The sequence below is a fragment of the Amphiura filiformis genome, chromosome 3, assembly GCF_039555335.1.
Source record: "Amphiura filiformis chromosome 3, Afil_fr2py, whole genome shotgun sequence".
NCBI lineage: Eukaryota > Metazoa > Echinodermata > Ophiuroidea > Amphilepidida > Amphiuridae > Amphiura > Amphiura filiformis.
In genome coordinates this window covers 687,815-715,555 of record NC_092630.1, presented here as the reverse complement: position 1 = coordinate 715,555, position 27,741 = coordinate 687,815, and the positions used below count along the sequence as shown (strand labels likewise).

General features: G+C 39.5%; 1 protein-coding gene across 2 annotated transcripts; it reads left to right on the top strand.

Moving 5' to 3' along the window:
* The first annotated feature begins 193 nt into the window (after positions 1-193).
* Positions 194-27,641, top strand: LOC140147820 (ankyrin repeat and BTB/POZ domain-containing protein 1-like). 2 transcript variants are annotated; one of them, XM_072169574.1, is made up of 13 exons: positions 194-244; positions 2,288-2,385; positions 3,196-3,258; positions 3,967-4,022; positions 5,568-5,712; positions 17,774-17,933; positions 19,577-19,622; positions 21,211-21,327; positions 22,047-22,171; positions 23,869-23,970; positions 24,301-24,462; positions 25,396-25,596; positions 26,562-27,641. In XM_072169574.1, exons 2-13 carry the CDS (start codon positions 2,327-2,329, stop codon positions 26,766-26,768), a joined length of 1,443 nt encoding a protein of 480 aa, XP_072025675.1. In that variant the 5' UTR covers positions 194-244; positions 2,288-2,326; the 3' UTR covers positions 26,769-27,641. The 2 variants fall into 2 exon arrangements, with proteins under 2 accessions (XP_072025675.1, XP_072025674.1); XM_072169573.1 differs by lacking the exon at positions 19,577-19,622 and adding an exon at positions 19,427-19,472.
* Positions 27,642-27,741: the final 100 nt, after the last annotated feature.

The following is a 27,741-nucleotide window of genomic DNA, read 5'->3' as shown; positions in this document are numbered from 1 at the left end:
ACTATTGAGTTGAGACATTGTAGATGTGGTTTTGTGGAAACACGTATGCATACGTTATGAATTAGCTCCATTTGCTGGGTCACAAAAACCGTAAACAAATGTCAGTTGGCTAGTTGAAGTTGAAATTGAGCCAACGATATAAAGTTAAGCTTCCTGATCACTGACGTACATGTACATGTACGTAGCGTAGGTATTTCCTTGCAGGACTCTAAGTCAGTGTGTAAAACACAATTAACAAATAAAGGTAAGTGTGCATTGTTTTATATACGCAAGCCATATCAGCTAATACGCAATGTACTAGTTCGCAACACAAACTTAAAAAACGGGCAAAACAGACACATCGTTTATCGGTATGACATTTTCGTATTGGTGCTGCCCTATCTAAGTTTGCACTGAAGTGCCATCTCAGTTTTGGTGCGCCGATATGGATCATGTGTTAATGAATTTTTATTTATTCTGGATAAATAATGGAGTATTCTGTCGGTCGGACAACCGGGCTATCTCTAGTCTCGGGCCCAAACTGCATGTGGCTCACGGTTTGTTGTGAACAACAGAAACCGGCTGTGAAGGAGGCTACATAGCGATGTTGCTGGAGTGGCATTAAATTTCAGAAAAAACGACACTCGACCATGGAATTTAATTTTAAGTTTGTCAGTATATAAACGGTAAATCAAGTAAGTTTCTTTCACTCTTAAGACTTAGAAACGGTTGTTTGATTCCACTGACTATTTGCGATCGAAATTTACATAACACCAATGACAGAAATCATCAACAAAAATCGAATCAGGGACTTGTTTTCACTCGAACATCATCAACCGGAAGTGACGTGAAACGGACCGACAGAATTAATTACAATTTCAAGCATAGGAGTTTAGGCAAGAAGTACAAGAAGCTGTGTAAATAATATTATGACAAACATGCAACTATTTAAGCTACAGGAGCCTTGTATTTTTTAGTGCAACGTTGCACTAGCTTTTTGTATACACTTTATCCCATACCGTTGTGCAGAGCTACTACGGTATGGGTTCCTCGTACTAGCAATGTACATGACAATGAATGACGCGTTTCAGTTTTACTGGAATTATTTATTTTTTTGCAACTGCAAAGCCAAGGACGCAAGGTTCCTATAAAAGTCCCATTCAGTGATCCCAGCGCAAGTGTAAACAAATTTTTTTATACATTTCTGTTGCATGACTTAGAATTAAATTAATATCCGTCGCCTATATGCGTGTGACGTCAATTTTGTGCATACTGCTATAGGACCTTGTTCAAAATGATATGCGCTGGACAATTACCAGTACGCTTAATTTGTAAAAGGAAATCTGCAAAAATACTAACCCCAATCCTCCCTTCTTCTACAGATACCCCCAACTCATGTTACCTGAAACAGGCATTGAATTATATTTATCCATCCCAATCTGCCAACAGCAAATTAAGCTGAATTTAATATACTCCATTGCTGAGTGCGAGTGATTGGTATTTGACCAATGAGATAGGATACTCTTCCCAATGGCAATGCAACAAAAAGCGCTAGCCTCTACCTCATTTGCTAAAAACAATCACTATCATTCAGAGATGTAGTATAATTCAGTTTAAAGTTAATTGATGAGTGCATACTCCTTGTAAAAGGATCTCGCTCAATTGGTATTGAAATATTGAATGTATATATTCAAATGGTGAGCATCACAGCTGCATAAATATTTTACATACATTCTTAAGCTGAATTTATACTCTATCGCTTTTGCAGAAAAGCGATTCTCACGCATGCTCAATGTTTTCCAGAGCGTCAAACCGATCAATCGATTCAAATCGCTGAGGCAAAAACGATGTCGCTTAAATTGCAAGTTGAAGAAATCTCAACTTCCCAGCGATATCGCTTGACACGTGAATGCGTCAACCAATCATATACAACCAACTGGATCTATTATTTTGCTAATTAATTTACCTTTCTCGATTATTTTCTCGATTAATTTTTGGTGATGAATTATTTCAAAGCAATAATTATTGACAGCAACTGATGTTTTAAAAATGTATTTTGTGGCATTTAGAATATTTTAATTGTCGTCTGCAATTGCTATCGCCGTGATATAAGTATAAATGCAAAAGCGACGGGCGATGCATCGCAAAATTCGGCGATTGCCCATCGCTTTCCAAGCACAATCGCGCGGCGATTGAGTATAAATTCAGCTTTAGCCACTTATATTTATTTACAGCATTTTTTCCTTGTGTGATGTGCCTAAATTAATTTATATATTTCTATGTTTAATTTTTTTTCAACATAATAAAGATCTCCTTGTTTTGCGGATAAAAATCATCTGAAAAAATTATGGACAGGAAAAGTGAAGTATTTCATTGCTGTAAAGTGGGTGACTTGCAGAGAGTTCAGTAAGTATTAGTTTGTGAAGAAATAATTACATGCGTTTTTTATTATAAGTCGGTATTGTTTGCAAATGTGCATTTTTATTTTACTAATTTTGGCAGAATTTCTATGTCTAGTTAATTTGAATAATTTTGTTGTCCATAGGAGAACATAAAATGTCTCTTATAGGATAGATTTCATTTTGTTTCAGTTCAGTTTTCAAAAATTATAAGCTTACTGTTCTTGTTGGTATGATATGGTTCAATCAACATCTATCATGGATCCATTTTGGAATTACATTGTATGGTGATGATAGTGGGATGTAGAAAATGTTTATGGGCATTCCAATACTGAAACATGTGATCTGTGGCCCCTCAACAGGGGACAAATATGACTTTATAATGAAGACCATAATATCAGATTCATCAATCAACTGATATTCCATACTGGCCCCCTAGATCTAATATCTCTCCCAATTCAACAATTAAATGATTTATGACGAAGATAGCGTGATGATCTCACATCCTATTTGGGTACAACCTGGGCAAGAGAAGCACAGAACAGAAGTAAATGGAAGTTACTTGAGGAGGGCTACATCCGACAGTGGGTGACACAGCCTGTGAGGTGAGGTGAGGAGGTACATCAACTGCGGACCCAGAATTTGAAAAATAGTGGGCTGGTGAGGAGTTAAATTGGCAGAAAATAGACTGATTTGTGCAAATTTTCTGGATTGTTGTATTGCTTTATTTTTGGGGGTGGATGGGGGAGGGGACATCGCCTCCTCTTGGTCAAACACTATACATTATTTGGAATTGTTGTTGCATCACATTTTTCAGGTACTTGGTAGAGGTCAAAGAAGTGGAACTCAATATCAGAGATAAATTTGACAGTACACCATTGTGAGTATGATATCAAATTCATTTGGGAAAGAAATAATTGAAGCATGATCAAGAGAAGGATAGCATTTACTTTCTTTCAGTGTATTGAAAATTATTGCAATGATATCTTAGATATCAGTATATCAGGGTTTTTCGATTGGAGTAAAAAGCCGGCTTTTATCCGGTTTGGGGATTAAAAATTACCAGTAGAAAATGCTGTCCTCCGGTATTTGGCCGCGAATGCTGGCTAAATTTTCTCCACTATTTCGCCGGCATTTATCCTTGTAAAAGTAGATTTTTTTCCAGAGAAAAGAGCCGGCTTTTGTCAATAGAAAAGCACAGCCTCCGTATTTTGGTTCGCCACCGTAGAGTACTGAAGCTTTGAAAGGTTTAATCGTGATGTGGGTAATGACAATCGGCAAATATGCAAATGACATCAGCGGCATCGGGTATTTACCCGATATTTAGCGTAGTAGAAAATTGCGGCGAGCAGGAATATTCCGGTTTAATCTCTAACTGGAATGATTCTATATTATACCATACGTTCAATAGAAAAACGCTGAATGTTAGGCAATAGGCATATAAGTAGGCAAGAATAGTGATTAGATTATTTTAAGAAGCTGCAAGCTAGATTGTTTCTTTCCTTTGTTGTTGTCATAATATGTCATAGATTTATAGAACCTAGCTGTATTGATCATAATTTTCTGTATTATTTGATTTCATTCGTAGGTACTATGCTTGTCTATGTGGTCACAAAGATCTAGTGCAATATCTTCTGGAATGTGGTATGTAATGTAATATGATGCTTATGGTTTCTACCGAATATGATTACCGTACTGACGCGAGTATAGTCCCACCCCGCTTTTGGGTGAACATTTTTCAAAATTGGGGTGGGACTATACTCAATTTCAAAAAGTTTTTATTGAATTTGAATGCATTTTGAAATCATTAATAGAGTATGACATGAATACAAATTATCAATTTTCATATTAAAAATACAAAACATCTTGAAATTTTTTTTTTTTTAGGTCAACCATGAATGATCCTAGCATTTAGGTCTAGGTCCTGGGACACTCCAAAGCCGAAAAAATAAATAACTTTAATTTCTGAAATTTTTCGAAAATTTGGGGGTGGGACTTTACTCGAAGGTGGGACTATACTCGCATCAGTACGGTACTATACATTTTGTATAATCCCCACTCATATTACAAATTTAGCTGCATATTGTTAGGGGAGAGAAAGAAGAAAACACAGAAAAACAAATATTACTATGTATTTTGGCAAGACTTATGAAATAAATAATATCTGAACAATTCATTTGCAAAATACACTACATGTAGCAGTATAAAAGGGACCATGTGAGTATATAATGGGCTATTCCATCTGAAATCCATCCATCCCTATGGAAGACATGCCCTTAATCTCCCACACAAGTGGTGCCAATTTTATATGGAGTCACACATTCAGATTCAGGTAACCCTATTTGAAATTCACACTCCCTGTGTGTAAGATTAAGGTCATGTCTTTCATAAGGGTTGTATGGATACCAACTGGCATATAGCCTAATGCTATAACCAGGAAGAGAACGCAAGTTGCAAAGACAAGTCAAGTATAGCTCAATCGATAAGGTGAGCAACTAATTGGTATGCTCACATGTAAAAATTGAGTTTGCTTGAAATACGTAGGTGTACAGTACACTTCTTAGCTGCAAGTCCCTGTGTTGCTGTTAAATGGTTTATGGAATGATATGGGGCCGTTGCATGTAGTCAGCGGCAACCTGTAAAGTGTGCCGAAGCTTGTGGATCAACATCCAGGCATTGTGCTTGTGCATCAGTGCATAGTAGCGCCCTATAAGTCACTGCGCTTTTTTTCGGTGTTAATTTAAAACTTAGGTTTATTTCATTAATTGGACCCAAGTATCAGTGCTATCCTTGCGTCAACCCACAGCAGCTGAAAGGAGTATCCCATCATGCATTGCAGTATATCTGCATGCTCCATAGGAAATGTATATAGAATATAAACAAGAGCCGCTTAGATATTGAGAGCTATGGATAGTTTCACAATACTTTAGGGGTCGTATTTTTACAAACAAAAGTCTAAGCTTCCCTGATTTAAGCGAGTTATTTAAAGTTGAAGTGAGGGATTTTGTGTACATTTTCTATGGCACATTTAGTTCTATTATGGTACCGCAAAGCATATTAATGGGATACTGCCTTCAGCTGCTGTGGTGTCAACCATAGCAACTAAAAGGAGTATAATGGTGGTCTGAAAGAAATTATCATAAGTAAAATGAATTTCATGTGTACACATAATTGATTTGATGTGAACAGGTGCTAGGTGTGAAGCCAAGACATTTGATGGTGAGCGTTGTCTATATGGTGCTCTCACAGATGAGATAAGGGATATTCTGAAGAACTATAAAGCTGTCAAAGTTGGCAAAACTAGAAGAGATCTATACTTGGAATTTCTAGAAAGGTAGGTAGCTGGGTTGGTACAATTCAAGTAATGCGGCCAATACACGTTCAATTTTATTAGGCAATATCAAAGACCGTAAATACAAAATCTACCCTTGTGCACTGTACACACGACCATTAATAGTGTACAATGGTAGATTTTGTATCCATGGTTTTTGATATTGCCTAATAAAATTGAATGTATATCATCCACTTAAGGAGTTACTAATAATAAATTATCTTTCTTACATTTTTAAGACCCCTGGCACATCTTCTAGTGTATATGCCAAAAGTTTTCCCTTGACCTATGACAACAAATGTGCCAAAATGACACCTTTTTTATTTTTACCCTTATTTTAAGGGGGTACTACACCCATGGCCAATTTTGTGCCTATTTTTGCATTTTCTCAAAAATTATAGCGCATTGGTGACAAGTAAGATATGTATATTATAGGGGCAAGGACTACAACTACTGCACTGAAAATTCAGCAACTCAAGGCAAGTAGTTATTGATTTATTGATCAAATATTGGTTTTCCCTCATTTTTGACTGTAACTCCACAACTGTTGTCTGTGCTGAAATAAAATTTCCAGTACAATAGTTGTAGTCCTTGCCCCTATAATATACATATCTTACTTGTCCCCAATGCGCTATAATATTTGAGAAAAATGCAAAAATAGGCACAAATTTGGGCAGGGGTGTAGTACCCCCTTAAGCAGTGATGAAAATGAAGTGCAAAGCTGTAATTGTAATACAAGATTGGGATAATAACTCCAACAAACAAACAAAATTGGTAATTTTGAAATTTTATCAAAATACTGGAAAGTAACTTTCTTCTTTGGGATCATTGGGATTTGTATATAAAATGTGCAAAAGAATTAAGGGGTACTACACTTCTGTGGTAAATTTAGACTATTTTTGCATTTTCTCAAAAATAATAACACACAGGTAACAAAGTTATGTATATTATTGGGGCAAGGAATCCAATTACTACACTGAAATTTCAGTGACTCAAGACAAGCGTTCAGTATATATGATACGAAATGAGGTACATCTTAGCTGTACCTCTTTTCTTATCATAAATAACGAACCGCTTGTCTTGAGTCACTGAAATTTCAGTGAAGTAATTGGATTCCTTGCCCCAATAATATACATAACTTTTGTTACCAGTGTGTTATTAGTTTTGAGAAAAATACAAAATAGACGCAAATTTATCGAGGGGTGTAGTACCCCTTAAGGTACTAGTTATGTTCACCCCTGTATATCCTAAACAAAGAGGTCAAATTAATATAAGCAACCAATGTCTGTATGCTTTGGCTCTGATTTAAGACCTCATCTGTTGAAGTTGGTTGAGAATTATAGAAATGGTGCAGCTTTTGACAGCTGGTTCCAATTATGACATTTGTCTTTGTTTAGGATATACAGGGAGGGGGGGGGGTGAACATAACTGGTACCTTAGTTCTTTTGGCGGTCTGTATGTATATCCAGTGTATGATTTCATCTCAAATGATGTGTAAACTACTGAATAAATAAATAATTGTAATCAAGGAACAAATTTGATATCAAAGCTAGAGCAAGACCTAATTGGGTATTCTTTTGTGATCAAAGCAAATTGTTGTAAGAACTCTGATTGACTTTACCATGAGAGCGTGGATCAGTGGTATGATTTCTCACTTCTGGTGTATGCGGTCCTGGGTTCGATTCTGGATGGTGTAAAACTTGCTGGGATATTGACCTGAAAAAAAACCAGTCTGAATTTATTGGCAACATCTTACTTTACTTTACTTTTGTCCTCCGCTTGTTCCTCTCAGAGTCGCTGGGAAATGATGGGACGCCTGTCTTGGGCTGCATGGGTAGCATCTGTCAGGTTGGTATTGTGCCTTGTCAGGATTTTCTTGACCCCCTCAATCCATCTTCTTCTTGGTCTTCCTACAGGCTTGGTACCAGACAGTTTGCTGTTGTAGGTCCATGGGCTGGTTGATTTGTGGGCATGCGCATAAGATGACCAAACCATTTGATGCGATGGCTTTCAATCTGGTCTAGCATAGGCTTGGTGCCAACCATGTCTCTGATGACTTCATTTCTAATTTTGTCCCGTCGTGTCTTGTTTACAGCTTTTCGTAGGCATTTCATTTCACAGGTGGTGATCTTCCGTTCAGTCTTTTTGTTCATAGCCCATGTTTGTGCCTGGTAGCAGAGAGTCGGAGTATAGATTGCGTTGATGATTGTTCTTGCATCCATTGGCACAGCTGGGTGGGAAAGTATAGGCCCAAGCATGAAGGTGATGTTGTTTGCTTTCTGGCATCTGGTTTCAATTTCTCGGTCTATCTTCCGTCTTCAGTAAAGATGCTGCCCAGGTACTTAAACTCCTTTGATTGCTGGAGGGTTGTGTTGTCAATCTTGATGTCCAAGGTCTTTTGGGATCGGCTGATCAGCATGGTTTCTGTCTTTGGGATGCTTATGCTCATGCCATACTTCTGGCAGGTTGCGTGCAGTCTGTTGGTGTGGTTTTGTAAGCTAAGGCTGTCTTGGTGGATGAGACATTGATCATCTGCAAACAGTAGTTCATTGAGAGCTTCTTCATCTAGATTTTCTTCTTGGGTGATCCTGTCCATAAAATGAGGAACAGGAGAGCGAGAGGACACATCCTTGTCGGACACCTGACTTCACAGGAAACCACTTGGTGAGTCCTGTCCTTGTCCTGACAGTACAGAGGCTGTCCCTGTAGATGGCTCTCACACTGTCCAGCAGTTGCCCTTTTACACCGTAGTCTTCTAGCACAGTCCAGAGTAAATCTCTGTTTACTCGATCAAACGCCTTTTCTTGGTCTATGAATATAGTGTACAGATCTTGGTTAATAATAATAATAAAAGACATTTATTGAAAGCGCACTAATGCATGCAAAAGCGGCCTCTAGGCGCTATAAAAACAGAGGTTTTTAAAACAACAGCAAAATTCAAATTACAAATAAATTCTATAACAATATAATACAAAAGGTAATAAACTACAATAGATAAAATCGTACAACATGCTACACATAACCAAGGCAGTAAAAACATCAGAACATTGCTTAAAAAGTTATACCATAAAAAATATTTCTAAAAAACTATACATTTGCATTCAAAAACATACATATAAGGCAAGCATATATCTTATTGTAATAACAATTAAAATACACTACTGGAAAAAAAATTATGCGTGGAACGATCACGTTTTCCTGACCCATGCAAAAACCCACCCGGGACGAGCAAAAAACAAAAACCAGTGGGCGATGCATGCATCAGAAAAAAGCAAAACGTAAAAACATTAATCAAATACAATGCACCAAACCTTAACTGGTCCCCCTCACGGGTGCCCGCGACAAGCCATAAAATTGTTTCTGAGTAGAAACAAGGGACAACAAACCAATGGCAAGGAGCAGACACCATGAACAAGGGAACAGAAACATAATACAAACTAAGCAATACTGATAACTTGAACAGAAACAATTGAGACACAATCCAAAAGCTGCATAACACGCGATCTTCATGCAGAGCAAGAAACAATTACATAAAATATTGCTCAAACAAATATGTTTTTAGAACAGATTTAAATTGTCCAATGGTATTCTGATGCCTGATACTCGTGGGAAGCTCATTCCACAATGCAGGAGCGTCGCGCAATTTAAGCTCTTGTGCCATAAGTGAGAGTCCGCGCATTCGAGATGGTTGCTTCAGAAGGTTTTGAGATGCTGAGCGAAGAGCACGCGGGCTCGTACCGATTGATCAGTTCCTTCAAGTATGATGGGGCAAGATCGTGGAGACACTTAAAAGTCAGAAGTAAGACCTTGTACTGAACACGTTTACAAACTGGCAGCCAGTGTAGTTTAAGAAGAACAGGGGTGATGTGCTGGCACCGCTTAGTACGCGAAACAAGTCTGGCAGCTGCATTCTGGAGTTTTTGAAGGCGATGCAATTGTTTCGTGGGTAGTCCAGCAAGTAAGCTGTTGCATGAGTCAATACGAGATGTTACATATGCATGCACTAGCCTTTCCGTAGATGAGCGGTCCAAAAACCTCCTGATCTTGCCCAGTTTATAGATGCATGCCCATCCTGCACGAAGAATATTGGAAATATGAGATTCCATCGTGATATGTTCGTCGAACACTACTCCAAGGTTGCGAGCCTGCGAACACGGGTAACAACGGAATCGCCGATAATTACTGGATCGATGTTACTGGTGTCCTTAAAGCGCGATGTTAGGTGCAGTACCTCAGTCTTAGAGTCATTAAATTGCAACTTGTTAGTGACAGCCCAGGCTTTTATGTCTTTCACGCACTGTTCAACTTGGCGAATGGCGGAGTCTTTGTCATCTGGATGGAAAAGAAGGTAAACCTGGGTGTCATCCGCGTACATGATATGGCTGATGTTGTGGCTCTTTATGATGTCGCTGAGTGGGGCACTATAGAATGTGAAAAGTGGAGCTCCTGCAACCGAACCCTGAGGCACACCGTACACAAGATTTCGAGGACGCGATTCAGAATCACCAATGACAACTGTTTGAGTTCGACTATCCAAATAAGAGCGAAACCAGGCATGAACTGCACCGCAGATACCATAGCGCTCTTGAAGTCTGTCAAGGAGGATGGTGTGGTCTATGGTATCAAAAGCAGCGCTTAGGTCCAGTAGGATCAGCGCTGCTTCCTGATGTTTGTCAAGTCCTTGCAAGATGTCGCTTTTGGACACGCAGTAGTGCCGCTTCTGTTGAATGATTGGGCCTGTACGCAGATTGGGCTTCCGCGTAAAGATCATTGGACATAAAGTACTCTTGGACTTGTGCCAGGCAACACCTCTCCAGAAGTTTACCCATGAACTGCAATTGAGAAACCGGGCGATAATTCTTGAAAACGCTCTTGTCCAAATTTGATTTCTTCAGCAACGGAGACACTCTTGCCGTTTTAAAACTCGAAGGCACAGTTCCTTGTGACAGCGACCGGTTGATTATTTTGGTGACTACAGGGAGAAGACTCTCCACGCATGTTTTGAAGAGATCAGTTGGGATAGGATCAAGCGGACAGCTTTTCGTGGGAGAATCCATAATGATCTTGCGGATGTCATCACTTGAGAGTTCACGAAAAGTTTCAAATGAGCTAACACAGGAGCCTCCAGTTGCAGATGATTTCTTGGGTTGATCAGCCGAGTCCAAGTCATTGCGGATCTTCTGGATTTTTTCATCGAAGTATGTAGCAAATTTCTCTGCAAGTTCATCTTCAGAATTGTGATCGGGAAGGGCTAGTTCGGCAGCGGGATTACATAACTTGTCAACAACGCGGAACAATTCCTTGCTGTCACAACCCTCAATCTTGGATCGGTGATGGTCACGCTTTGCCGTCTCAAGCATAGTCTTGTAGCTTTTGCTATGATCGGCATAAATCTGCTTGTCTATTTCAAGTTTGGATTTGGTGTACTTTCTTTCCGCCTGACGCTTCTTCTGCTTTGCCAATCGAAGTTCGCGGTGTACCAGGACAGTGCGATCTGACAATTACAGACTTCTCAACAAGCGGAGCGTGCTTATCGAGGAGCATGCCCATTACCGTTTCATATTGGTTAACCAGTTCTTCCAGATAGGTGCAGGATTAGTATAGAGTGACGATGACTCGATATCACGCATGAATTCAGTTGTGTCTATTTCTCTGATTTTGCGATATTTCATAGTCTTTCTGGGTGCTTTGGGGGGTTGTAGATTGAGGTAGCAGCCAACAGGATAATGATCAGAGAATATCTCTGGAATTATTTCAACTACACCTGTGATGACATTAGATGTGTCACGACTGATCATCAAATCTAAGGTATGTCCTGATGTATGCGTCGCGCCATTGACATGCTGTTTCAAACCAACGGCGTCCAACAAATCTTGGAAGGCTCTGGCAAATCGGTCGTCTGCGTCGTTAACGTGGCAGTTGAAGTCCCCTAGGAGAATGATCTCGCCAGGTATGGCTGAAATGGTCTCAAGGAATGTCCCAAAGTCCTCGAGAAACATAGACTGAGTAAGTTTATTTTCCGAGGAGGGTGGTGGGCGATATATATTAAACACCCTGACAGAAGAAGATCCTTGGGAGATTGTCACATCCATACATTCGAAGCTCGGGTACACTGCACCCTTATTGATTACAGGATGGTATCATTTTTTGAGGATGAAACAAATTCCACCGCCTCTTCCGGATTTTCTAGGCGAATGGAAATAGTCAAAGTTAGGCAAGGTGTAACATATGTCCGCAAGTGTAAAATTGTCTCGCTCGTCACCACATAGCCACGATTCTTGAATGGCGAGAATATCAATTTCCTTTCTGATTATAAAATCACAAATTACAGTAGTCTTATTATTCATTGAACGGGTATTCCATGTAGCAACTTTAGTTTGAATATGAGGTTTGGTTGTCTTACGGAAAGTTTTCAGCAGTTTTACATTCGTTAGAGCGTTCTGCTGATTATGGTTGATAGGGATTGGTACAATATTGGAATGATTCACTGTAGGCATGCTCGTCTGGCAATCGGGTATTGAATCGCGGCACATTGTAACGATCGAGGGGATTTTTCGCTGTTTATTTTTACCCGCTCGACAGCCGCGTCTGGTTTTCTTTCTGGCAGATATACCAAGCTCATTGATAATGTTCCATGTCTGTGCATCAACCTTGTTCTGAGAGGTGTTTATCACACTTTCCGCAATATTGATCAGCGTGGAATTGGTGTATTGCAGAGTAGGAATCATTGCACAAAATTGTTAAAGTACTAGTTATAAACAAATCGATATGTCGATACTTATTCGATACGGTTAATATACAGAGATTGTACATACGCAATAGCTCAATGTATAAAAGAGCACAGTAGTCGAGACGAAAATGAAGTAAAATACACCAAAACATAACAGTTCAAACAGTTTCTGCGGCACAAAATGTTCTTGATGATTAGATAAATGCAGCAATAAAGTAAAATTTAAAAAATTCGAGTCAAATACGGTAAAACAATCAAGTTGATTTCCAGCCCGATGTGATGAGCAGCCAGACGAGCGCCATAACAACCTCAATACTCCTTTCACACAGCTGTCTCAGAGCAAATATGGCATCAGTGCACCCTCTGTTCTTCCTGAACCCAAACTGCGCTTCGCTCAGCTGATGTTCAACAACTGGTCGTATTCGTTTCTCTAAGATCTTTCCATAAATCTTCCCAGTATATGGCTGAGCAGAGAGATTCCTCTATATTTGCTACAATCTCTTTTACTCCCTTTTTTCTTCCAGATGGGGACAATTATTGCACGTTGCCAGTCATCGGGTACAGCTCGCTCCTCCCAAGCTCTGTTGAACACTCTTGTCAACCATTTGACTCCTGTATCTCCACAAGCACGTATGGCTTCTGTTGTGATGTCATCAATTCCAGCTGCCTTGTTTTTGGGACTGGTTTTAATAGCATTTCTGACTTCCTCTTGGAGTATGGGTGGATCAACTTCCTCTTGGAACCGAGGATGGAAGGGCTGCTGCTGTTGTCTGTCACCATCACCGCTTGGGTTGAGCAAATCTTCGAAGTAATCTCCCCATCTGTTGGTGATTTCGCAGCTGTCTGTGAGGGGGTTTCCATCCTTGTCGTTTATGATGGCGGTTGGGTCAAAAGGCTCGTCCCGCTGTTTGTAGGCTTTAACTGCTTTAAAGAACTCTCTGCTTGAGCTACTTGATTTTTCTGCCAGATCTTCCCCATATGTTTTCCAAGACTGGTCTTTGGCTTCTTTGATAGTCTTCTTGCAGTTACGCCGGGCTTCCCTGTACTCGTTGTAGTCTGCTTCCAGGTTGCTTTTGGACCATTTCTTGAAGAGTCTTTTCTTCTCTTTGGTTGCTGCTTTGACCGTGTCATTCCACCAGGATGTCCCTTTCACTTGTCCTGTTTTTCTTTTCTTAGTCCCACAGTTTGCTTTAAGGGTGTCTGTTAGAGCATCTTTGAACCATATCCACTCTTCTTCTGTATTTCCTTCCTGATCTGGTAGTTTTGGAATAGCTGATCCATCTGTTGTTCGATGGCTGCCTTCACTGGTTCTTCTGCTAATTTTCTGAGGTTTATTGTCTCAGGTTGCTGCCTTTTATTTGGCCGTGGTCTTCTCCTGGCACTTGTTTCCATCATGACTGGTCTGTGATCAGTATCTATATGTGGATGTTTGGCATTGCTTTAGAGTCATTCACTTTGCATCGATCTGTCTTTTTGTCTCGCCTGAACTTTGTTCAGGATGGGACTTAGTAATCACTATTTCTGTCTGTCCGTGTGTGTGGATGGATGTGTGTGTGTGTGGATGTATGTATGTGTGTCCGTCCGGAGCTGTATCTGGGGAACCGTAAGACTTACGGCGACGCTACTTGGTGGGAGGAAGGGTATCCAAGTTTGCTCCGTAACCGTACGTGTTCGGTGAAAAATATGCAAATTAACATAGCTAATTTGCATAATATATGCCCAAATCAGCGCAAATTGATAGCGGAGTTTGTGGACAGACTATCTCAAGATCCGTCGGGCGCATGGTAACGAAACCTGGTTTCAGCTATGATACACATCTGCTGATCACCTGATTAGTTTTTTTTTTTTTTTTATGTGCATTTAGTTGTTAATTTGCATAATTTATGCGGAACGATTCTACAAATATGGTTGGAAATCTGAAGAAATCCGCCTTGTGGAGCTGTATCTGGGGATTCGTAAGATCCCTAAGCCCTATGATGATGAAACGTGGTAGGGGGTAGTATGGCCAGAGGATCTCAATCCGATTCGATTTTCAGCGCAAAATATGGTAATTAAGTACCTAATTTGCATAATTTATGCATAAAATGCAAAAACCTATTTTCTCGGAGACTAGGGGTCGCACGTTCTTCAAACTTGGTGGGTGGGTGCATCTTCACCCCAGACAGAACAAGTTTGTATTGGTTAGTGCGTCAAGGTCACCCAAGGTCATCCAGGGGTCATCTGAGGTCAAATGACTAAAACTGTCGTATGGGCACGATACTTGGTGGGTACGGTCAACATAATGTGGTAGGGGGTAGTATGACCAGAGGATGCACACTAGTACCCCCCCCCCCAATGTGGCCCCTCCCACACACTCAAAGTTGGGGGGGTCAAAAATTTAATTAAATAATGTTTTTATATTGGCGCATTATATATATATCAATTTCGGTCATGTAGGCCAAGTTATTAGGCCAAAAAAGACTTTTAAGAATGTCTCTCATGTACAAAAGTATAGGAAACTGTACATTTAAAACAACCTTTTTAGGGTGAAGGAAGAAAAAAAAAAAAAAAATGTCTAAAACGGGTTTTTATGTCAAAAATGTCTCTGTTGGGGTGCTACATCGAGTCAAATGTTCGGAAGATTATTTCGGGGTCATCTGAGGTCACCCAGGGGTCATCTGAGGTCAAATTACTATAAACTGTCGTATGGGCATGAAACTTGGTGGGTACAATCAACATTTAGAGTAAAATGTTCGGAAGATTATTTCGGGGTCATCCGTCACCCAGGGGTCATCTAAGGTCAAATTACTAAAACTGTCGATGGGCATGAAACTTGGTGGGTACAATCAACATTTAGAGTCAAATGTTCGGAAGATTATTTCGGGTCATCCAAGGTCACCCAGGGGTCATCTAAGGTCAAACTACTAAAACTGTCGTATGGGCATGAAACTTGGTGGGTACAGTCAACATTTAGAGTCAAATGTTCAGAAGATTATTTCGGGTCATCCGAGGTCACCCAGGGGTCATCGCAGTCAAATTACCAAAAAACTCTGTGTGGGCATGAAATTTGGTGGGGACAGTCAACATTTAGAGTAAAATGGTTGGAAGATTATTTCGGGTCATCCGAGGTCACCCAGGGGTCATCTGAGGTCAAATGACTAAAACTGTCATATGGGCATGAAACTTGGTGGGTACAGTCAACATTTAGAGTAAAAATTTCGGAAGGTTATTTCGGGTTCATCCGAGGTCACCTAAGGGTCATCTGAGGTCAAATTACTAAAACTGTCATATGGGCATGAAACTTGGTGGGTACAGTCAACATTTAGAGTCAAAGTTTCGGAAGGTTATTTCGGGGTCATCCAAGGTCACACAGGGGTCATCTGAGGTCACATTACTAAAAACTGCCATATGGGCATGAAACTTGGTGGGTACAGTCAACATTTAGAGTCAAAGTTTCAGAAGGTAATTTAGGGGTCATCCAAGGTCACCCAGGGGTCATCTGAGGTCAAATTACTAAAACTGTCGACAGGCATGACACTTAGTGGTTACAGTCAACATTAAGAGTCAAATTTTGGAAGGGCATTTCGGGGTCACCCAGGGGTCATCTGAGGTCAAATTACTAAAACTGTCGATGGGCATGAAACTTGGTGGGTACAGTCAACATTTAGAGCCAAATTTTTGGAAGGTCATTTTGGGTCATCCAAGGTCACCCAGGGGTCATCTGAGGTCAAATTACTTGAAACTGTTATATGGGCATGAAACTTGGTGGGTACAGTCAACATTTAGAGTCATGTTTTTGGAAAGTCATTTCGGGTCATCCAAGGTCACCCAGGGGTCATCTGAGGTCACATTACTAAAAATGTCGTATGGGCATGACACTAAGTGGTCACTGTCAGCATTAAGAGTCAAATTTTTGGAAGGGCATTTCGGGTCACCCAGGGTCATCTGAGGTCAAATTACTAAAACTGTTGTATGGGCATGAAACTTGGTGGGTACAGTCAACATTTAGAGCCAATTTTTGGAAGGTCATTTTGGGATCATCAAAGGTCATCCATGGGCATGACACTTGGTGGTTACAGTCAACATTTAAAGTCCAATTTTTGGAAGGTCATTTCAGGGACATCTGAGGTCACCCATGGGTCATCTGTGGTCAAATTTCTAAAAACTGTCACAGGGGCATGAAACTTGGTGGGTACAGTCATCATTTAGAGCCAAATTTTTGGACAGTCATTGCAAGGTCACCTGAGGTCACTCAGAGGTCATCTGAAGTCAAATGACTAAAAACTGTTGTATGGGCATGACATGTACAGTCAACATTTAGAGCCCAATTTTTGGAAGGTCATTTTGGGGTCAGTAGGGGTCATCTGAGGTCAAATTAGTTAAAATTGTCGGATGGGCATGAGACTTGGTGGGTAGGCCTACAGTCACCATCAGCAAGGTAATTGTGCCCAGCCGAGACCCACCAAAATTTAGGGATCAAAGGTCAAATTCCAATATTGGTCCAATCAAGCTCAAATTGAACAGGCAAATCGCCATGGGTTGTTGCAGGTTCATTTACTTCTACCAAAAGTAATCGTAAAAGCAGGCGATCGCGAAAGCAGGCGAGACTCGTGGTTCGAGAACCGCCTTGTTAATGAGGATGAAGTCAAGCTGAGAAGCTTTGGTGAGGTCATTCCACTTGTACCATGTGAATATTTGGCTACTCCTATGTTGGAAGAATGTGTTTGTGACAAAGAGATCATGTTGGGCACAAAGTTCCAAGATGAGTTGTCCATTGTAGTTCTGTAGATTAAATCCAGACGTGGTGCATTTAGAGTTAGACACATATAGGTTAAAACTGTTGGTCCTGTGCACAGAAGAGCCATACCTGTACTTTAGCTCGCTGTAAGTTTTTAAAAAAGTAAGGTGTTAACTGGGGGGTGTTAAGCCCTGACTGTTCCCAACTCATCCTGGTGTTCAAGTAGACCCCAACAGAAATAAGCTTCATAGCTTTTTATAAATTTTTGATTTTTTGATGTTATCTTATTTATTTTTTTGATATTTTTGATGTTAATGAGTGCAATGTTTAAAAGCTTTAAAGGACCCCTTTGGAAATAAGCCCTTTTTAGGGCTTAAAGGGTTATCCTACATGCATATCTGCAATATTGTATTGTATATTGTAATTTTAAATGTACTTTTATTGTCTTTTTTATATTCTATGTTTTTATAATGTGACTCTGTAAATTGAATGATATGCATAAATAAACTCAAATCAAATCATATTCGGTTATCCAGGGTTGCTAAGCCTGAACAAATCAAATAATTAAACAAAAAAGATTTTGCAGAGTATTTTTTTCCATTTTTCTTTGTTTGCAGATTACAAGAGCCTGGGTGCTATGAAGACATTGCCTTTGTAGTTCATGACAAAACCTATACTGCCCACCGCTGCATTCTCCATGCGAGGTCACATTACTTTGCTGAAATGCTGGACACAAAATGGAGGAATAAGGAAACAGTCAACATTAAACACTCACAAGTAAGGCATACTGCAATTATGTGTTATTTCTGTTGCAAAATAGAATTGATTGAAATAGTAAATTACATTTTTGTGAAGACTGTAGTGTATGGTTGGTATGCATCATCTAATTCATGTTGAATTTGTAAAACTTGTTTACCTATAATTGGTTCAAGGATACCTCAGGATCTGTGATTAGACTTGGTACAATATTATAAACTGAGCTCAAAAAGAAACTTATACTTTTTCACAAGGTCATATCTTGAAATCCTGTCCATCAAATTGAACCAAAATTACACACAGATTTACTTCAATACTTACTTTAACACATGTCAGTAACCAAGCAGTTATCCAACTGACACAACAGCAAAATGCACTGACATGGGACAGCTTCCTGGACCACATACACAGCCCAGCCCTGTTTCATGAAAAAGCGTATGAAAAGCAGAAAGCAGCACCGTTTTACCATCTGTGCAAGGATCTTGTGTGCATTTTCACAGATTTTTTGTCCTGGGTGCCAAATGTTGGGCTGTGAAAGTGAAGGAAGTCCAGGAAGCCGTCCCATGACAGTGCATTTTGCTGTTGTGTCAGTTGGACAACTGCTTGGTTACTGACATGTGTTTTGAGTAGAGTATTAAGGTAATCCTGTGTGTAATTTTGGTTCATTTTGATTGACAGTATTTTAAGATATGACCTTGTGATTCATAAGTTGTAAAAATTATAAGTTTCTTTTTGAGCTCAGTTTATGTACCCCCTAGGGTCAAGAATAGGTGTGGCAAGCATTTATGGCAAGCATAAGGATGGGGCAAGAATTTTTATTGGGAGGGGGACAAGCAATATTTAGCAGAGATTTTAGGGGCACCTTTTTAATATCACATCTTAAAGTTATAGAAAAGCTGTTCAAATATGCACATTGAATGTGGAGGCGAGCAGACCATTTTGAGAATTCACCTACTCACCTGGTACAATCCCTTAAAACTTACTTACTCAAAGTCCCTGAGCACAGCATTGCAGTTAGTCTTCAACAAACCAATTCACGCTTTGCAGGGATCCGTCATCTTGCTACCAAAACGAGGCTTTCCCTGCAAACGCATGTGCAAAATGTGCATTTTTGTTTCTCACGCTTTTCTAGCAACACGCCAGAAGGCTTTTGCAATTATGCTTGCGTGGTAATTAAAATATGCGTTTTCCGTTATGACAGGCGTACACACACACTTTGCGGGAAGAAAGGTAGAACCATGTTTTGAGATGACTGTGCGATCAGCGCATGTTTTGCCATATGAATTAAAAAACAAAGACAATCATCAACACTACTACATGTATATAGTCTGACATTGATCATGACTCTGAGTCAGGATTATAAATCCAAAGCCATTGGGTTAATTGCAAATTTTTTTCACAATGTGCTGATATAAATATTTTTCTTTTGTTGATTTGAGTTAATTGTAATTTTCATGATTACATGGCAATGTTTTTTGCAGTGGTAAATTATTTCTTTTCAACATTTATTTCAGGTACGACCACAAGCATTCAAAGCAGTCTTACAGTACATCTATACAGGTAAAATAGTTATCATCAATCATTTGTCTGTGTGTATCTATCTGCTTGCTTGCTAGGGTTTGCATTGCGGTGTGTAGGTGCGGGGTGGGGTGCATTTGTTTCAGGTACGACCACAAGCATTCAAAGCAGTCTTACAGTACATCTATACAGGTAAAATAGTTATCATCAATCATTTGTTTGTGTGTATCTATGTGCTTGCTTGCTAGGGTGTGCATGGCGGTGTGTGGGTGCGGGGTGGGGTGCATTTGTTTCAGGTACGACCACAAGCATTCTAAGCAGTCTTACAGTACATCTATACAGGTAAAATAGTTATCATCAATCATTTGTCTGTGTGTATCTATCTGCTTGCTTGCTGGGGTGTGCATGGTGGTGTGTGGGTGGGTGGGGTGCATTTGTGGGGGCATTTGTAATTACCTGCAAACATGGACCTACATTAGGATACACACATCACAAATATAGACACACCTGCAACCATAATTCGCCATTTCTTTGGGTTTATTTGCTTTAAAAAAATGAAGTATAAGTAGTCAAACCGGGAGTTTCACGAGTACATCTTTTTCCTTTCTGTACATGTGTAAGTAAACTGTCAAAGTTTACACGAATCCACATGGATTCGCCTGGTTGAAGTTTTACAAGAATCCCCAAAATCCTCACTGGGAGGGATTTTTTTATGTGGATGTCCGCAGTTGATGGCTATAACTAGGACAATGCAAATAACGTAAAAATGCATTTAAAAGTTGTCCATGTTTGGGGATTCAGGACAAGTCACGTTGGATAGGAAGTTGTCAGGTGTGTGGGGGTAAGGCCACGGTGTGTCGACTGAAATCGGGTGTGTGTCCTCAGTTAGATAGGATTAAATCATATGCAGAATGAGGTCCTCGATTGCAGGTATTTACAAAAAGGGGGGTGGATGTGTATGTGTGTCGGTGTCCTGTCTGTAGTTGTTGGTAAACAAGCTTATGTTGCCCAACAAAAGTCAGAGAGATTTTACAGGTCTTGCACACGATTTTGAATAAGTTTATGCATTAAGGCGTGTCATAGTAGTTGGCTGTTGTTGGCTTGGTGGTATTCTGTGAATAGTAATTTTGAAGCAGGCTTGACGAAGAATTCAATTGTCACAGTTACACTTTTGTATGCCTTGTGGTTCTTTAGTTATGATGCATTAGATGCAAGAAAGCTTAAAAAGTGTCAAAACAAAACATCTCCATAAAACGATGTTTTGCATTCCGTACCTATTCAAATCTTCCACGGTGTAACTTTTCATTAATCCCCTTACCCCTAATCTAGACAATGAAAATGGATTTTTTTTTAAAGTTGAACGACCATGACTACTAGATCTGGCACATATTAAAGGTTCATGTACCAAATGGTATTTTGAGTGATACAATGTAACTCCATTCCAGACAAGCTGTGGTTCATACTTTCCAAGAATCATTAAGATTATGTTTGAATCAGATGGAAGGTTTTAAATTCATTATTTAGTCAAATTTTTTTATTTATTACATATTATGTGAGAAGTAGGTGCAATCTTTGTGCCGGTATCTTATTTCAACAATTAGAATAATAATGGAAGTGAAAATATATGTCAATTATATATTAGAATGAAAGTTCATCTGTGTTGATAAACTTTCTTAAGTTGTGACTGAAAATTTGAGGTACGTCATTAATCTTGCTGTGTTAAGATCATAGATTATCAAATATTTATGTTAATTAAATTATTTTTGTGATATCTTTTCAGGTCATCTTGAGGTTCATGTAGACTGTGTGGATGATTGTATTACCTTTGCAAAGTACTGTAAAATGTCAAACCTGGAAATGAAATTGATTGAGAGGTTACAAGCAATCTTAAACTTTGGTAAGATAACAGAATTCTTTGTTCAAATGCTGCACATATACAGAAATTAGACCCCATACCATTGCATGCTAGCGATTCATATAAATGAATTCCTTATCAAACTCAAAAGACTATGTAAAGGCTATAAAGCTTTGAGAAAACAACTCTTGGTATAGTTTGCTAGTACCCCAAACCTTGCCCTCACTCTTAACTTTCAGACTATCAAATATTTTTTATTGTTTGGACTAGTGAACCTTTTTTTCGGACTAGCAAGCTTTTTTTAATTGGGACCAGCAAACGTTAGGACTAGGTTAGTCCCACAGCAGCTGATAGGTGTATCCCATCATGCTCTGCAGTACCATAATAAAACTGTTTATGCCATAGAAAGTGTACACAAAATCCTTCACTTCTACTTTCAATTACTCGCTTATATCAGGAGAGCTTAGATTTTTGTTTGAAAAAATATGATCTCTAAAGCATTGTGAAACTATCCATAGCTCTCAATATCTAAGCGGCTCTTGTTTATATTTTGTATACATTTGCTATGGAGCAAGCAGATAGACTGCAATGCATGATGGGATACTCCCTTCAGCTGCTGTGGGTTAGTCCCCAAATTCTCATCTGTTGGACCCACCGTTACCTACTTTACCAAGACCAAGAAGTCAAATCCCAAGCCAATTGCATGTGTTAAAAATGATTGAGTACATCATATATTGTGTACACATGTTTTATCCTTGTAGTACCACAGAAGCCAGGTACAGAAATCAATGTGATCAGCATAGAGCCAGGAATGGATGATACCTCATTACAGGATGACCTAGAGTATCTAGCAGATCTAGCAATTCCTCTTGAAGTCATGGGATTTGTAAGTATCACACTAGGTTGAATACATTTAGCAGGTATGATTGTGGATCAGTTTCCAGTCCTGTATTCACTATTTATAAATAGCAATATATAAATTCTTGATAGAGAGCAATGGAGGTTGCCATTATGGCTGGGCGCCAGTATGTCTGGAGAGTTGACCTCTAGCACAGTTGGTGGTCTTCCTGTACTTTTCAATGGTAAGGCAGTTGACTTCAGCAACTTGTCGCTCAAAATTTGGTGTGTTTTACCGAACATAAACCATTATAAAATGAATCGCGCTCGGTAAATTTTTAATCGCTTTCGGTAACTTTTCTCTAAAATCAGTTCATCATAACATATGTGAGTAACGGGATCCCCCAATCTTCAGCTTTTTGGCACATGTCATTTTTGTGAAAATTCATGAATACCGACATCTTGTTTTCCTATTCATTTGTATGGAGTGAATGCTTATCTAGATACTCTTTGGTGATACGATGTTGTGTAATGGCTGCGCCCATGTACCCTATGGTGATTTATAAATAGCTATATATAAATAGTGAATACAGGACTGGTTTCAGTTACAACTTAGAAGTGAACTCATCAAATAATCTCCAGGAACTCTGAAAAGAAGTCAAGCCAGGGTAGTTTCTGCATAGCCTAAAAAACAATTTAACTCCTAGTATAACTTTGAAGTTGATTGGCTTCGAAATAAACTGTTGAACTGCTGACAGCTCATTGACAAGGTATTAGACTTGCATTGGGACCTTTTTAGTATACATGTACTATACAATTACAACTACCGTATTCATTCCAATAAGCGCCCATGCCTCAATAAGCGCCCACCCAGAGTATTGTCAATTTGCTAAAGGGTACCATTATAAATGTTGAAGTGACAGGTAGATGTAGATACAGTGAAATAGCTGGGAGATTAGAAGTCCTGTGTAAACTTGTAATATTTAGTTACATTTTCTGCATTTATAACGTACATAAATTCGTATATAATAAACACCCCTTACGAAAAAATTAGGTAAAAAATAAGCACCCACCCAAAATGACTTTGTTAAGCGCACTGGGCGCTTATTGGAATGAATGCGGTAGCATAGGGTCCACAACGTATAAGTTCCCCTAAATACTTTTTAAAATAAATTGAAAAATATTTGACGAAATGCAAACGTGTAAACAGATATTGGTAGCCTTATTTGTTTTACACCTATGGACCAAATTATAGCATCACACATCATTGCGTTCAGTCACAATGGTTCATTATGTTAAAAAAGAGACCGTTTTAAACAGTGTTAAACGTTGCATCTGACTCCATAGGAATCAGCTCTCAAACAATACAGTAGGCTAGGTCTATTTATGTGTTTGTTAAAGAAAATCGGACTGCTATGGACTCGGGTGCAACTTTTAAAACACAATTAACCATTGTGACTGAACCCAATGACGTGTGACGCTATAAATTGGTCCACATGTGTAAAACAAATAGGGCTATAAATACCTTTTTACATTTTTATGTTTCGTAAAATATTTTTGGACTTATTTTAAAAAGTATCGGGGGGAACTTATAAGTTGTGGACCCTATATTATAGGGCTACTCTGTAGGAGAGCAATTGGAATGTAGCTATATTGCTTTGTGTATTTCTTAGTTATGGAGTGTTTTTGCACTCATACATTGTGTAACTTAACTGTGCTATATAAATTTGTGGCTTTTTTAAACAGGTTGGTCCTGGTGAGCTACCATTTTGTGGGGAGCCTGGTGAGGCACCGCCATTAGCTGATGTGTGCTTTTCTGTTGAAGGACATCATTTTTACTGTCACAAGGTAATCATTAAGAATGTTTTGTATAACAAAAACCAATGGTATGGTAGTCAGAGTAACTATGCTATATTTCTGTAGTGTTTATACTTTAATGGGTAAAATGAACAAGTCATTGGGCTATTGCAAAAATCCATACACCCCCTATGGAAGACATGATGTTAATCTCCCACACAGGGGTGTAGATTTCAAATAGAGTCACCCATTTAGGTAACCCCATTTGAAATTCACACCCCCGTGTGGAAGATCAAGGACATGTCTTCCATATGGGGTGTATGGATTTTAACTGAAATAGCCCATTTTGGGTCTCACCATTGAAATATTTTTATCCTGCAGGTTTTCTTTTGTGGTCGTAGTGATTACTTCAAAGCTCTATTATCAGATCATTTTAGTGAGAATGCTCAGGATCAGCATTCAATACCAGTTGTAACATTACATGATATAACAGCTGAGGTCTTCTCTCATGTGGTCTACTATTTATATACCAACAGAGTTGAGGTAAATATATACCGTAAACTCCAAGTAACATTACATGATATAACAGCTGAGGAGAGCTAGTTGGCACAGCTGTCGTTCCCTCGCTTTGCACCACTGAGCCCAAGGACTCGCGTGCATTTGGTTTATCTCGATTCCATGCTCGCTCTTGCAGGTTTTCTCAGGGATCTCCGGATTCCTCCTGCTTTCAAAAAATCGGTGATTAGTTGTTTGGTTATCAAAAACTTCCTACACCCAATGAAATTGATGGATGTTACAATCTAAGTGTGGATAGGTTTGCGCCAGTCTGGCTGTACAATGCGATTGTGATGATTCACCATGGCAGTGAAATTTTACAAATTTTACAAAAACAGTGAACATTTTTTCAGATTATCATTTGAGGGGTGGTGTGTTGCACCCCTGCACCCTCTGGCTACAGCTTTGCTCAAGGAAACCAAAGTGGGAACCTCACGGTTATCTACTCATTCATACCCCATTTGCCGCTCACCTCTTTGATATAGATTGTGAGGGTCTTTGACAAAGACTAACCAATCAGAAGCAGAAAGACTCTCAAGACATGGACTTGCTTGTTTTCATCCGGGGGGGGGGGGTTCTTCCTGGTTGAAGGTATACGGGGATGTGCCACGGTTTTGGGGTACCTTTTCAGCGATTTTGGTATATCGACGGGTGGGTTTTCAGTGGATACCAATGCGCCCAATTAGGCGATTTGGGCAAAAATGCCATTAAAGCGCCCAATTATGGCAAATTTGGGTGCTTTTTGGGTGCTTTTTCTTGAAAATTGGTATACTGATGGGTAGCAAAACAGCAAAAAGTAGGTATAGAGAAAGTCAGCATCCGAAAGTCTGCGTGGCACACCCCCGTACAAATTTTTTCGAAGAACCCCCCCCCGCGGGTTTTCATTATGACATTTTTCTCATGTTTTTATATCAATATCAGTTATCAGAAGACACCAGTTATGACGTACTATGCATAGCAGATCTATACCTACTGCCTGGTCTGAAAAAACTATGTGCCAATGTGATTGGGCAGACATTAACAGATAGCAGTGTGATATCAGTATTACGTGTGTCAAGGATGTTTGATTTGAATAAGCTGGAGGATCAGTGTGCTGAATACATGGCTAAACATTTGGAAAGGGTGAGTGAGGGATAAAATAAGGTTAAAATACCTAACCCTAACCCCCTAAGGGCTTTTTGTCGACGGGAAGGGAAAGAAGGAGAGAATAAAGAGAGAAAAGAAGGAAAGAAGTTGTTTGCTGTGGGTGGGATTTGAACCCGAGACCCCTCGCATGCCAAGCACTCGGTCGGCGACACCTTGCCACGGGTCTTGGGCTTCGCTGGCCAGCGAAACCGTGCCTATATATCACTTAGGCCGATTGCGTCATCACACCACGTGGGATGCACGCACGAACAGCGCATATATCAAGTAGTATTTTGAAGTATACAGGCGGGTTAGGGTTAAAGGTCCATTCAGTGATTTGCTCATGCGAACGATCATCAAAATCATCAAAATTTAGATTTTGGTACCTTTGTCATTGTCATAAACGTGCTAACATAGCCTGTAAGTGGTTCAGCCGAAAGCTGTATAGACAAAAATAAGGAATTTACATGAATCAGTAATTTATATACTGACAGTATAAATTGGGTATGTATTTGACTGGGGTTTCAACTTCTTCAATACTGCTGTTTTCTTTGTTTTTGCCAAATTTTTCATTTCAAAAATACCAAATGACAATTTGAATGACTTATCCTTCACTTTTAAGCAATTTATAAACAATTTCAATTTGTTTATCTCCTTTGTCTCTCCTTGCATCTGTTTTGTCATTGTTTGTGCCTCTTTCTCCCTTCCTTCTCTCTATCCCCCGTCTCTCTCTTATTAATGAAAATCCAAGGTTGCATTTTCTTATGTTTTGTTTTTCATATTTGAATGTTCATATTTTTGGTATAAAATTTGTAAAATGTTTTTAGTGTGGTTAGACAACTGAAATAGCCCATTGAGGGAAAAAATAATAAATCTGAATCTTGACTATAGAGAAATCATCCATTTGTTCTCCATAATTTGTCAACAATAACCATCTTTATTTTACCATTTTATTATATCAGATTTTAGACAAAGATGAATTCACAGCTCTCATTCAAGAAGATGCGGCAAGTGTCAAAGACCGGGAGGAGATGGACTCTATCATGATAGTTGATGACATCCGGTATCACATCTCAGCTAATGTACAGACTTTTAGTAACATACGTGAGGCTGAAGACAAACTGAAAGCATTGGATGAGTTGCTCATCCAGATGGGCATGGAGTGTTAGACAGGGTTGTATCAAATTGATTATCTTGTGTAACTTTTTAACATCATCGTGGATTCCTGTAACCATGGCATATGTTACCTTTATTTGATATACTTTTATAAAATGATAGTGATAATCATTGGATGTGGAGCATTTTGGCACAAGCTGCAGTGGCGGTGCCATGGGGGACAGGGGGGCAAATGCCCCCCAGTCAGAACTTGATTTTGCTCCCCCCTCCCAAATTCACTTCCCCCCCCAAAAAATTCCTGGCACCGCCACTGCCAAGCTGCCTCCATAGACATCTGTCCTGGGCTACATTTCTAATGTCCCTGGGGGGAATGGTTACAGTAGGAACAATTGATTGAGTATGGGCTGTTAGTACAAAAAGCTCTATAATCTAAAATTTAACAGAGGCAGTTGCCCCCTGCTAATGCCACTGGTGGGTACTAACGGTGGTTTCATACTTTCCTGCCGCTTGCCGCTTTGACATAGATTTTGCTTCACTCTGCAGTTGTACCAGAAACGTTAGCAGTGACAAGCGGTGACCAGCAGCAAGCCGATTATATAGATCACTCCATCACTTTGCCCAAAGCGGCAGATCGCGAGGAGTTGAATTCAAGTCAAAAGCGGTGCCACTATGACATATGAGAACAGGATACAATTTTTTGCCAATGAACACAGAGCGGTGATGAGCAGCAACATTGGCTTTGCTGCTGCTGCTCTGCGGGTTTATTCCACCATGCAGAAAAGTGCAAATGACATGATTGAAGTGTCACGCTGCTCAGCGGCAAGCGGCAGAAAGTATGAAACCAACATACATGTAAGTGACACAGTGTCTGAATACAGCAGTCTGATTTGTGACTTCTGTATCAGATAGATAAACATGACATGGATTTTTATTTTTATTTATTTGTTTGGGTTTTTGACAACCCTGGATAACCCAAGAAAGCCTCTATTGCGGCTTATTTTCATTGGGGTCCATTTGAATACCGGG

Coding starts and splice junctions, on each gene's coding strand:
- LOC140147820 (XM_072169574.1), top strand. CDS start 2,327: ATGGACAGGAAAAGTGAAGTATTTCATTGCTGTAAAGTGGGTGACTTG. Junction 21,328..22,046: donor ACAAGCAATCTTAAACTTTG/GTAAGATAACAG, acceptor TTATCCTTGTAG/TACCACAGAAGCCAGGTACA. Junction 22,172..23,868: donor CTCTTGAAGTCATGGGATTT/GTAAGTATCACA, acceptor TTTTTTAAACAG/GTTGGTCCTGGTGAGCTACC.